This window comes from Phasianus colchicus, chromosome Z (genome assembly GCF_987193195.1).
Source record: "Phasianus colchicus chromosome Z, bPhaCol1.hap1.1, whole genome shotgun sequence".
NCBI lineage: Eukaryota > Metazoa > Chordata > Aves > Galliformes > Phasianidae > Phasianus > Phasianus colchicus.
The window spans coordinates 56,743,830-56,756,111 of NC_143476.1; the positions used below are offsets into that span (position 1 = coordinate 56,743,830).

The window sequence follows — 12,282 nt, forward strand, 5'->3', positions numbered from 1 at the left end:
ATTGTGGAAGCATCTGTTACCCTAATAATGAAAGCCAAGGCAGAAAGTTATCATGTGGCCATCAAGTTCCACACAAGATAATACAGACCAATTTATGTAATCAGGAAGTTGGAAGGATTCAATGCAGTGTATGCACTCCATGTAATGTTCTTTAGCCTTTCTCACCACCCAGCTCTGTCATGCTTAGGGAGCTGCAATTTCTTTTGCCTTTCTTAGAATTTCTACTTCACTTTCTGCAGCTTCAGGTGGAGCATGGAGAACCATTAATTACATTAATTATAACATCTTAGTCATAGACAAGGAGCTCACCTCATGAGATGGAGGTTCTCCATATAGCAACATCTGCCAATTTACCATTCTTTAGAAATATAATAACTGATCTGCCTTTTCCAAGTATTATCTGCTTTGTATTAGTAGCAAGCCAGCTGCAAAACTAAAGATAAAGTGGATATTTTTGTTGCCTGGTTTCTGTGTATTGTCACAATATTATTGTAATCCTGAGTACAGTATAGGTCTACACATGCATCATTTATAGTGAAGCAGCCTGGGAGTCTGTATACTGTCAGACCATTTGAGAAGATGCTGCACAGAAAAATAAGAAATTTAAATTTAAAATGAACCAAGAGACCCAAACCTTAATGCTGTAGCTATCCAGCCAACTCACTACACTTCTCTTTAAGGTTAACATTAGAATATATACCTGAGTATGTCTTACAGACAATGTTGTTTAAGGCAATAACTTGCAAGACATAATTTTTCAGTATATACAGCAGTGGGAATGGCCAAATTGGAATTTCATTCTCTTAAAGAAATGGAATATTAAATCTATCCATCTCAGTGGTGAGCTTTTAATTAAACTTTGTCTTCAAATAAAATTCAGTTTTACAGTAGTTAGTATCTTTGAGCAAGAGAAGGATAATGCATTAAATTGTCTAAGTAAAAGCCCAGAATGACACTGGCTTACTTGGCTGTTTCTCACAGAACTTGTACTACCTAGGCTTGTTAGCTTAGCAGGAGAGCAAAGACACTACAGGTTCAAGGCTAGGTGCCAAAAGAAGCACATTAGTTCAGTAGTAACGTGACATAAGGCTGTGAGTTGCTTTCTGATGCTAAATTCCCAAAATGAGCTAATGGGACTTGTGTGAGTACAGAGATCCAGCAGTGTGGGCCTCTCTCAGTAGTTCAGACACAGGCACAGACAGAAGTTGACTCTCATCTTTCTAGTCCTTGGCATGGGTGCCTGTTTTTAAGAAGAGTGCTTTCTGGGAGGAAATACTTGTTTTTGGGGGCTACTAAGCACTTTAAAAACTTTTTATTCAAGCTTCTCTTCAGTACGTGCTGGAACTGAAGCACAGTTCCTGTATCACTAGTGGATCAAAATTTTGGGATAACAAGGGGGATCCTGTATACTCCAGTATACTCCAGTATACTAGGGTTCAATTTGGCAACAAAACCTAGACAAGAAAGCTTTATTGTTTTATTCACTCTACTACTTACATCCCTTTCAGCCTATTTAAGTCACTGTCAATTTTAGAAGGAAGTCTATAAAGATAGTTTGATATGGTGTCTTGCCAATGCAAAGACCCACTGGTTAGTAGAAGAGATAAAGTGAACATCACATTTACTCCACATTTCTTTGCTGGGTTGGCGTGATGGAGGAGTTAGATTACAATAATTTGTGAACAAAAATGACTACTGTCTTGTCATCCATAAGCATTTCTGTCTTCCTGGTTGTTCTCAGACAGCACTCACTCTGCAAGTCTGCATGGAAGCACATCTGTGTTTATCTTCACAATCTGCTGATGTGCACAGCCCAGCAACCTAAAGGAAAACATCTAAAGTTCTATTCCTCTTCTTATATCCTTTGTGACTTAGAATTTATGTTTATTCATATTTCTTCAGCTTTAAAATCAGGAATGGTACACTGCCTGTACAGAGTGATGAATGGCCTAATGTAACAACAGTATGAAATCACAAGGCAAGAGCATTGTTTTCAATATTTTTACTGCCAAAACCTATTTGGAATCAATATTCCTCTGGAAAATAAACATATTCCATCCCAAAAGATCGGCAGTGCTGTAAGGCTTAAGAAGTATGTAAGTTTTCACCAGGGAAAATCTCTGACATTTCCATAGCCTTCTCATAGCTGTCTCAGTCTGAAACTAAAGCTTGAAACTACCAATTACAGTGGAAGCCAAACGTTGACAGTAATTTCTGTCAAATGACTTCTTGTGCACCTACATGGCTCCTCATTTGCAGAATTGCTGCCTTTCTTAAAAACTGACTTTTTTTGTTCCTTACTTGTTACCAGATAATGAGTCTGTGACAAATTATTGGATCAGAGAAAAATGTGAAGCATTGCAGTGCTGCCACAAAGCAGAAGAAAATGTAAAACTTTTGAAACTTTGTAGACCACATTCAAACTTCTCCCTTCATGAGTCTGTGGCCTCTGCTTTCCTCACTTCAAATTCTCTTTCTTATTCCTCGTTATTGGCCACCCAATTTGGCCACCCTCTTTCTTCCTTGGTATTATCCATCTTCTCACCCTGCTCACTTTGATCTTTGCTATGCCTCCAAATTAAGCAGTTTTTCCCCAGAGCCAAACAGGATTGTTTACTGCAAGAAAGAAAAAAATGTTTTCCTGTATTACCTGAGCCCTTTTGTCGCTTTGCACAACTGACCTCCTTTAATGTTTTCTTTTACTACACGCTCATTTTTGTTTTCAGGGAAATTTTTCTCTAGAACATTCAGGTAGGCCTAACTAAATTAGAAATGTCAACATGTGCTCTGGAAGGAACTGCATGTTTTGCTGAACCTGTCTTTTCAAGCAGGGGACTTTCAGATAATATTAATAAACATATCTGTTGGGTTGGGGTTTTTTTTTGTTTGTTTTGTTTTTTTGCAGAAAAAGTGGTGTTTTTTTCTGATCTAGGTACATACAAACAATTAGTGTGTTTACCATAGGTAAGATTTAAGGACATTGAAAAATTGTATGGAGATAGAAGGAAAGAAAATCACTTTGATTAAATCATGGTGTATTTTCTCCTGATGTGGTAGTGAGATGACAGTGAGAAAAAATTCTGTCTCTAAAAGCATGAATAATTTGCAGCATTCTTAAGAAGCTAAGAATACAGGAAGTAAAGAGAGTGTTGTTGGCTGCATTCTCTCTTCTCATCACTCTCACCCTGCTTTTTCTTCTGTCTTCAGCTATCCATTGTCAAGTCAGCAGGCATTGTCAGTCTGAGGGGCAGAGAATGTAATTTCTTCTTTATATCTTGTCTCTGTGACAAGATATCAATGCTTCTCAGTGTAACACTGCATTCTCCCTGCTTATTTGATGCTGCTAGCTCTCTCCAAATACCAAAATCTATATATATTTCAGATTTTAATTCTCATGCTAAACTGGCTGATATTAACCTTACTGTACAAAAAGTGCTCACTGTAGTAGTACATTTTAAAAATACTAACAGCAGCCTGGGCAGGGGACCAGGTTCTAAGAATTTAGAAGTTTCACAATTAGGATATCCCAATGATGCATAACCATTAAGATTCAATCCTTGCCCCTTATACTGTCCTGTTTAATTTTCAGAATAAGTCCTCGAAAGAAGTGGTATGATGGGTGAGGAAGAGAGGGTTTACTTTTGTTTAGAAGAAGCATTAAAAAGAGGAAGCAAATACTTTGATAGTTGGGAATAACCTTTATGTCCCGTGATCATTTTCACCATATCCTGTTTTGAACAGTTGCTCAGTGTTTCCTTGAGATGAATTCCCTTCCCATGACCCAGATTTACAATTAATGATGACAGTGACTGCTGCCCTAGCTACAGCTCTAGTTCTCCTTCTAGAGGTAAAATCAGCTTCATACAGTCAGAATATGAACCTGTTTGTGCATAGCAGTTTGCACTAAGGAAGTTTTATCATTTGCATGTCCAATTGGGCCTGAAAACAGCAAACTATGGCAGAGTAATGCTGGCTTAATGAGAAATATAAACACTAAAGCATATTTTAGTGCCAAGGATTTTGCCATGGGTCTCTGTGAATTGCTCATCAGATAATTTCATTTGCTTCAGTCTGTCAGTGCCTCACACTATCCTCATACTCTATATCTCTGCTTCATCCAAATTTGTAAGGCACATAAGTGCAAGCAGTTACAAAGAAACTGGGCAGGGGACCAGGTTCTAAGAATTTAGAAGTTTCACAATTAGTATATCCCAACCTACATCACAACCCACAACATCTATGTGCTCCTAAGCGTCTCAGTGCCCACACCCTTCCAGGGATTGTCTTACTTATAATTTCACATCCTTCTGTTTGACAAATATCTTCCATTCTCAGCATTATTAGCTACAGTATTTTCTTAGCTGATCTTATGATTTTGCAGCTCCAATTAAAGGGATACTTATGCATATACTCGTAGTGTCATAGAGTCATTGATTCATTAAAGCTGGAAAAGACCCTTAAGAAACATTGAGTCCACTCCTCTGCAATGAACAGGGATGTCTGCAGCTGAATCAGGGTACTCGATGCCCAGTCCAGCCTGACTAGAGAAGCGTGCTTATCTACCTACTCACAGCTATGATCTGTACTTCTAAATTAACCCTACATTTACATGTGCACTAAACTTGAGAAATCCTAGATGTCAGTAAAAGATCTGTGTCTCCCAGTGTGTCACTCATTTCTGAAAGTCTGGTTCATATTTACCATTCTTAGTTAAAATAGTAGTGCTTGGTTGTGTCACAGAAGTGCAATGCTGTAACGCCATGAAGGTAAACAAAAAAGAGGATGCATGATGCTAGGTTAAACTGACCCTACTGTGAAAGAAACTGCATAGAGCAAAGGAAAAGGGAAATTCAAAGAAATCTGCCAAGTAAGAATGAAGATGATACTAAATAGACAACAGAAAAATCTTAATGACTGTTTTTAATGAAGTTTCAGATCAAATAATCTGTTCTTTTTGAACTTTCCACCCACTCTACCCCACTCCACCCCACCCCACCAGACTCTCCATCATTTTCTGTCATGCTTCTTTTTTCTCTGTTCTTTTGGTTCTTTATTTGCTTTCTACCTGCCTTGCCTGAAAATTAGGTTACTACCCTGCTGGACTGTAATTATTGCTGACAAGGAGCACAGTGTACCGCAGTCTCCGTGCTTGCAGAGAAGGTCTGTTTTAGCTCAGTGATTTCCTATAGCACATTATCTTAGGAAGAATGAGGACACTTGTAGGCTTGCTTTATTTTTTTATATTTATTTTGTTTTGTTTTTTTCCTGGATTTTAATCCTGTTCACATTAAGGTATTTCAGTAAAATCAGAAATGAGATAGAGGAAAGACCTCCCCAGGGATTTTTGTTGTTGTTTCTGTTTTGATTTTGGGTTTTTTTTTCATGCTTTTAAGGGAAATCCATTTCACAGAGGCAGAATTGACAGAGCCATGTGAGAGGCTTTCTCCCATATTGGTAGTACCTCCATTTTTTCCTTCCATTGTAGAACTAAAACATTTTGCCTGGCGGATCTTAACCTCCTCCTTCTGAGAGCAGCCCATCAGGGCTGGTGATCCCCTCCTACCACTTCACCATCTTCCTCCCATAGTTATCTTACATGGGAGGGTTCCCTCTCTTGTAAATATGAAATTCAGCCTCACACAAAGACAGGAGCACGAAGTGTCTGCTACCTACTGGACTTTACCTATAGATCACCTTGGGCAGACCAAAAGGAAGACAAACTTTAGAGCTGTGTTTAGGAAGACTCTGGATGGCCCTTAGCTCTGCTCTTGTAATTTGTTGGGATAGCCTTTATTAACGACTTGGAGCCATTTTTGCATGCCTCTTTCAGTTGCATTTTCATCTTAAGATTTAACTCTTTCTTCAGTGCAGTGCAACAGTCTTTTCTTTGTAAGGGATGTTAACATCACCTGTATTGTATTTGTAAGGAAGTGAGGAAAAATGTATTTAAAAAATGCTTGTGCTGCTATTGGAAGTCACACTTGTTCACTGAGATGCCTCAGGCGGTTACCTGAAAAACTCATTTCAAGCCAATAAATAGCGTGAACACTGGGGAAGAAAAGGAGGAAAATGGGAAATAAAAAAAAGGCCAATCCCCCCAAAATGTTCTTCTAAAATAATCGAGTTCAGCATCAACTATTGAAACTACTGGCAACATGGAAGTAATAACATGGCCCAAACCCTGAGAAAAAAAGGGTACTTGATTTTTTGGGTGTTTTTTCTTCTTTGAGCAGAAATTGTTTTCTGGTTCAAAAGAAAAAAAAAATGAGAAAATCAAATGGTAGTTCTTCTTTCTACCAAAATTGTATTACAATTTTAAAAAACAGGAAACTATTTTGTAGATAATAGTTTTAATCAGATCAGCATAAGGAACATTTATCAGCTGAAGTTAATCTTCCCTTTTTCACATCAATGCAAAAGAATGGCTAGGGTTAGTCTAACTACCACTGCATTTTTTCTCTTTTTCTTTTGCTAGGACAAGCAAGTCTTAAGCATACATTACTTTTTAGCCTTAGTATTTCATTTTGTTTTTAATAATTTAATGGCCTGGATTTCATATGCACACTTACTGGCTTGTTTTGCCTTTTATATTGCTTTTTTCAATAAAATTATTTGGAGGCTACAGCTACTACAGCAGGCTCAAGCAGCAGTGCAGTGGGCTTAAACACGAAGCAGATCTCATTCAACATGAATGGCTCTTAGTTCAACATGAATGGCTCTTAGGCACTGTGTCACTTCTTTAAAGAAGAAATTTTTATTATTTTTAGTGTTATCAAGTGGGTTTCAGTGGCAAATGCCTATCAAGAGATAGCTGGTAATAGAGTTTACTGACCCAGATGTTTTCCTTTAGCACAGCAGTTTTGTATACACTAGTGCAGTAGCACCTGTAACCTGTTCTAACAAGGCCCTGGTAAATGTCCTGGCTTAGCAGCATCAATGCGTTGTTTCTCAGTTTCAGCAGTGATTTATCCACTCGTGTTTAGAGAAATGGCACCCAGAAGATGTCAAATAAATTAATGTTTCTTGAAACTAGATGAGTAAATTACAGTCAGGAAAAAAATGCCAGAAAAACAGGCCTCGAGCACGAGGGACAGATTGACTTTTTATGAGTCCTGGAGATATTGAATATTTCTCAGTGCAAAGACTGCATAAATACCTTACATAGTGTCCCTGTGTCCTTATTTCTCTAAGTACAAGAAATAAAGAGCACTAGAAAAACTAAAAAGGGTACATAAGTATAGAAGTAAGCCTGTGGTTTAGAAGCAGTTGTTGTCTCTTCATACTTATTGAATTCCTAAGTAAAAGTCATGCTTTCTTGATGGCACAGTGAAGAGAGGATTTAGCATAAGACACTGGGATTACATCCAGGAGCAAACAGTGCACTTTTCTTTTTCTCTCTGTGCATTTCAAAGCTTCTTTATTTTACTGCTTATCACTGTTTAAACGTGACACAAAAAAACAGAGGGGCAGCATTTGTGGCTGTGTTTCTAAAAGAAGTTGTGAGAAAAGACAGAGGGCAGGCACAACCCTCCTCATTAATGAATGTCATGACAGCAGCCAGACGTAAAGCTTCAATTGGAGATGCATTCCAGGTCTGCTTGAGATGCAGAGGGTTCCTCCAGTGTATTCTGGGGCTGGAAACATAGTTTTGATGTTCTCCCTCTCCCATTGCATTGTTCTTGGATCATGAATTGATACTGAAGTAAAAAAAGCTTCAGCAACACAGCTTTGCCAGGTAAGGTAGAAGTGGTGGTGATGATCCAAATGGTATATCAGCCAGCGTGCTGCAATTTATAAGCCTGATCTTCCAAAATTTATTCAGAAGACAATGACAACTCAAATACTTTCCAACATTTACTTCCAAAGATACAAGAGAACAAGACTGTAACTGAAGAACACTGCAGGTCAGGATTAATATTTTATCTTCAGAGATGCATGAGAAAGTTCAGTACTTGTCTAACTACAGTGCAGTTTCTATTTTGAATTCCCCACTTTGTGAATGTAGTAACACATGGGTGAAGTTTTAGGACAACAGTGGAAAGAAGAAACAAGCAATCTTTCTCCAAACTGTGGGAAAACATAGCAGGGTAAAGACAAGCCTGTGAATTCTAGATTGAGTTGAGGCTGTGAGACAAAAATTTGACAGATAACTAGCTGTGAGAAGTTTCTGCAAAAATAAAGGCACATGAATAAGAGTAGCACAGTGCTTCAGGTTGTCATAAATCTTCTTCATGGTCTGTGACAGGAGAGAAAGCAGTTGTGGAGAGGGAGAGTTAGCCTGAACCACTGTGAGAGGCTGAGCATACCTGTTTCTGTCCTGAAAGATTTTGTGCTTTCAGAACAGGCTGAAGTCCATGACATTGTCTGACTTTTTGAGCATTTGAAAGGAGTAACCGTGAGACTTTGCCTTGGTTAAGATTTAATTTCTGTTTGAGTCTTTGGAATGAGCCTCAAAATGATCAAAACTTTAGTTTGAGTCCAAACAGTTTTTCTAAGCCCATCCCTAATTTAATTATCTTCTTTTTCTTTATTTTACCCTTTGGGTTTTTGCTAGATCTCTTACACATACTAATAAAGTAACTGTTATTATCTAAAGGTACTCTTTTTATTCAAATTTAAATAAATTTTATGGCTCTACCTTATTTTTCATACCACAGCAATTTGTTCTGCTGGAGCAGGTTGACTTTTTCTGGGAGGGAGGAAGGGATGAAGTGAATAGAGATGAAAGAGAAGTTGGAGATTTAATTCTGTGTATGGTCCAATGCACTCAAAGTTCTTCCCTTAGGTTTAGTGTGATGATAAGCTGTTCAGTGTTTGTGGTTTATATGCAGCCTTTCGATTAAGCTAGGAGTTCGCTGAGCACATGTTTAGTTTGAAATTTATTTTGTTCTCTCACTGTAAATTCTGAACTGCTTTATTTCAGTAATTTTCAGCCCTGACATGCAGATTCCTTTATATGGACTTAAAGAACAAGCAGGGCATCTTGCCATGTATTGATGCTGTGGAGGACAGAGCTGCAAACATGTTTCCAATGCCAGCTTGCCAGGCAGCCACGCGTCCCTTCAGTGCTATGGAGATGCCTCTTGTTGCAAAAATAGTATAGGAAATTGCAAAGTATGATGAGGAATTTCATACTCAATCTGTTATGTGGATACACTGTACTCACATATTTTCATCAGCTCCAGACCTACCACTGGGAGGGAGGATGTTCCTCCTTCTTGCTTACCAGAAGAAAGATCATCAGATCGTGTTGTGCCTGTGTACTGAGATGATACTTAGAAAAACATGTGTGTTTCTTCCCGTACTAACTTTGGAGAAGCAGCCTGACTGCACTGCAGGGAAAGCTTTCTTGCCAATCACTGCAGAGGTAAAAAAAAAGTTGTGATAGGAGCATAGACTTCAAATGGTTAGCCAGAAACATCTCTAGACTCTGGAGGAGGGAGGAAAACATGTAATTCAAGTATGACTGATATCACTGGTGGCATTTAAGGTTTGTCTCAGGAACTCTTTCAAGGGTCAAACCAAATCTAATTTGAAAACAGTTCAGTTGAACTGGAGAGGGCACCTAATGTAAATGCTTCATCACACTATGTTAGGCAGCATTTAAATCAGTTGATTAAGTGATCTAAGACAGTTTCCATGGATCCAGTTTGCCTTATCTGTCTCCAGCACGTTGTACTACAGACACTGATGCCAAAATCTCTGGCACCCCTCCAAACACCCTGGGGCTATGTTACATGAAGGTAACAGAGATGCAACAGGAGGGCTGCACTGAATTTCTTGGAATATAATCTGTAGGAATATTGCAGCTGATAAACTGAAGTTTAGGCTTGACCACTTTCAGTGTTTTCTCTCCCCATTACTCTCTGCTGTTCTCTGTGCACTGATAGTTGCCAACAGATGATGCTGTAATTCAGTGGTGCTGAATGAGTAAAAATCTAAGATTTAGAGACTACAGATGCTCCTGAATATGTGTATAAAATATGTTTACAAGATTCCTAATTAAGCGTATCATTTAATTAAAATTTTATGGAGGCAGTCAACAATGACAAAAGGAGAAAACATTACCAGTTATTCTGATCAAAATGGTAACATAGGCTGCCTAAGAAAAGACAAGACAATAACAAAAAACTTCAGACTTGGTTGCTTTTCTACAAGCAGAGTCCCAGGAGCATCTATTGCATAGGAACAAAAAGAGCGAGGAGATTTACACTTCTATATGTTTCAGAGTAGTCTTAACCAAGGGTTAAATTGTCTTGAAAAGACAAGAACAATCCCACAAAATTCGTTCTTCATGAATTGTGTATCTTAACTAACAGCCTCAAAGCTTATATATGTCTGTCATTGACTACATATGCCTAAAGATGTTAGAAGCACAGATTATGTACCTAACTTTCTGCTATGCAGAATCATGATGTTGATTGCTGATTTTTTTGCTGAAAATATCTTGTTCAGTGCCATACATTGTAAATAAAATCCATAACCTAATCCATCCTAGTAGTGGAGACATTAAATCTAATGTTAATCTAATACAAGAATTTTTTTTTTCATCTCTGATTTCACCCCATAAGTATTACAGAGAATTTTTTCTTCCACATGATTATTAATACAACTTTTATCTTCAGTGAATTTTATGTCACCAAAAAAAAAAAAAAAAAAAGTTAATCCTATATAACTTCTCCTATATAACAAGCTTCTCATGAAATAGTTGAGTAAGATAATGATTTTGTTGCCATGCGGAAATTCTGAGATTTGTAGATCTCATTTAATTTCTGCTTAGAAATGTTACTGTGGTTTCAATAATGGTATTGTCTTTTAACTTTTCAGATCACAGTATTTCGCATGGGATCAGAAGGACACCAGGATATTGATTTAGCTATCCTCACAGCATTACTGAAAGGTAACGGAGTTTCGCTTCACAGTGAGTCTGTAGCAATTCAAATGGATTAACTCTGTGTCTCTACTGTGCTGGAACCTGCATTTATTGGCAGTATGTACCATATCAAGATGATAAATTTCTACCATGAAATTGAAGTATACCTTTTTCTCTAACTGTTTTCTACAAATCTAGATCTTCCATTAATGTTTAAATAGCTACTCTTACTCCTTCCTCAATCTTTATTCACCACCTGCAATTGCTGACGTGTTTTCCCTCAGAAGTTACTTCAGAAGATTAGCACTCACAAGCTAAGTCTAGGAACTTCTCAGGTTGTCGGATTGTCAGATGGCTAACGGAAAATACAGGTGGAAGTTATCTCCTAAGACAAAACTACCATTATCACAAAATGTTATCTCTCGTCATTCTAGAAAGGTGTGGAAATTCTGGAATTCCCTCCAGCCTCCATAGATAGAGCTGAGAACTCAGCTTTAGGAGTGTTAGGAGCTTTGCCCTTAATGTTCTCAGGCGGCTTTCTTAGCCATTACAGGTTACATTTATGCTCTTAAAACAATGTCTTACAAAGAATCTTCTGTTGCTAAAGTATTTTCTAATCACAGTTCATCATAGACCCTAGTCAAGCAACCTTATGCCATTTAGCTTGGCTCCCTTTATCATATGATATTATCACATGGTGGGAATACAGAAAAAAGTAGGATTTTTAAAGCTCTGGAGTATACATCCTTATCTGATGAAGGATTATTCACCTAAGATAGAGCAGGGAGGACATGCCCATCCATTTCTATGGTATTTCTACAGATGGTATTTCCACATGTTACAAGTATCAGTCACCATAGTCATCTTCTTGTGTTGGCTGTTTTCTGTTACATAGCACAAGCCATATTGATTTTAAAAACAGAGACCAAGACATACCACACAATTTTAAAGAGCATTCTGAGAATCATTTGAGAGTACACTTCAACAGGTACCCGGGGAAAGTTGTGCTTCCTGAGGCTCTTCAGCAGCTTTCATCATGCCGTTGAATTCCCTATGCCAGGGAATTTCCTAACCAGGGGAAAGATTATACACAATTTTTAATCCCATTTCTAAAATTGCACTTCAAACATTTAACTCAAAATTCTAAATGGGAGGAGTAAACAAGAACTGTCCACTTTAAAATTATAATTGCAAACTGATAGATACCATCACAGAAATAAACTTGAATGATTTTACTGCAGCAGCTTCTATTTCTTTAGGCTTCAGTATATCACTTTCTCCTCTAGTGTTTGGCCTGCAAGTAACATAACTAATTTGGTTCTACCCTATAGTAACATGTTTTAGCCATCTGTGTAGTTAAATCTCAAGGCATTTTGGATGTCTTGACACAGAAGCAATATAAGGCAAGG

At 37.8% G+C, this 12,282-nt stretch overlaps 1 protein-coding gene across 4 annotated transcripts in view; it reads left to right on the forward strand.

Moving 5' to 3' along the window:
- The window catches only part of TRPM3 (transient receptor potential cation channel subfamily M member 3), a 382,389-nt gene that overhangs the window by 301,430 nt on the left and 68,677 nt on the right, over positions 1 to 12,282 (forward strand). For all 4 annotated transcript variants that reach the window (XM_090130625.1, XM_090130627.1, XM_090130626.1 and 1 more), the window contains exon 9: positions 10,828 to 10,900. In XM_090130625.1, coding sequence (XP_089986751.1) covers positions 10,828 to 10,900 — 73 coding nt within the window. The remainder of the gene's footprint in view (positions 1 to 10,827; positions 10,901 to 12,282) is intronic.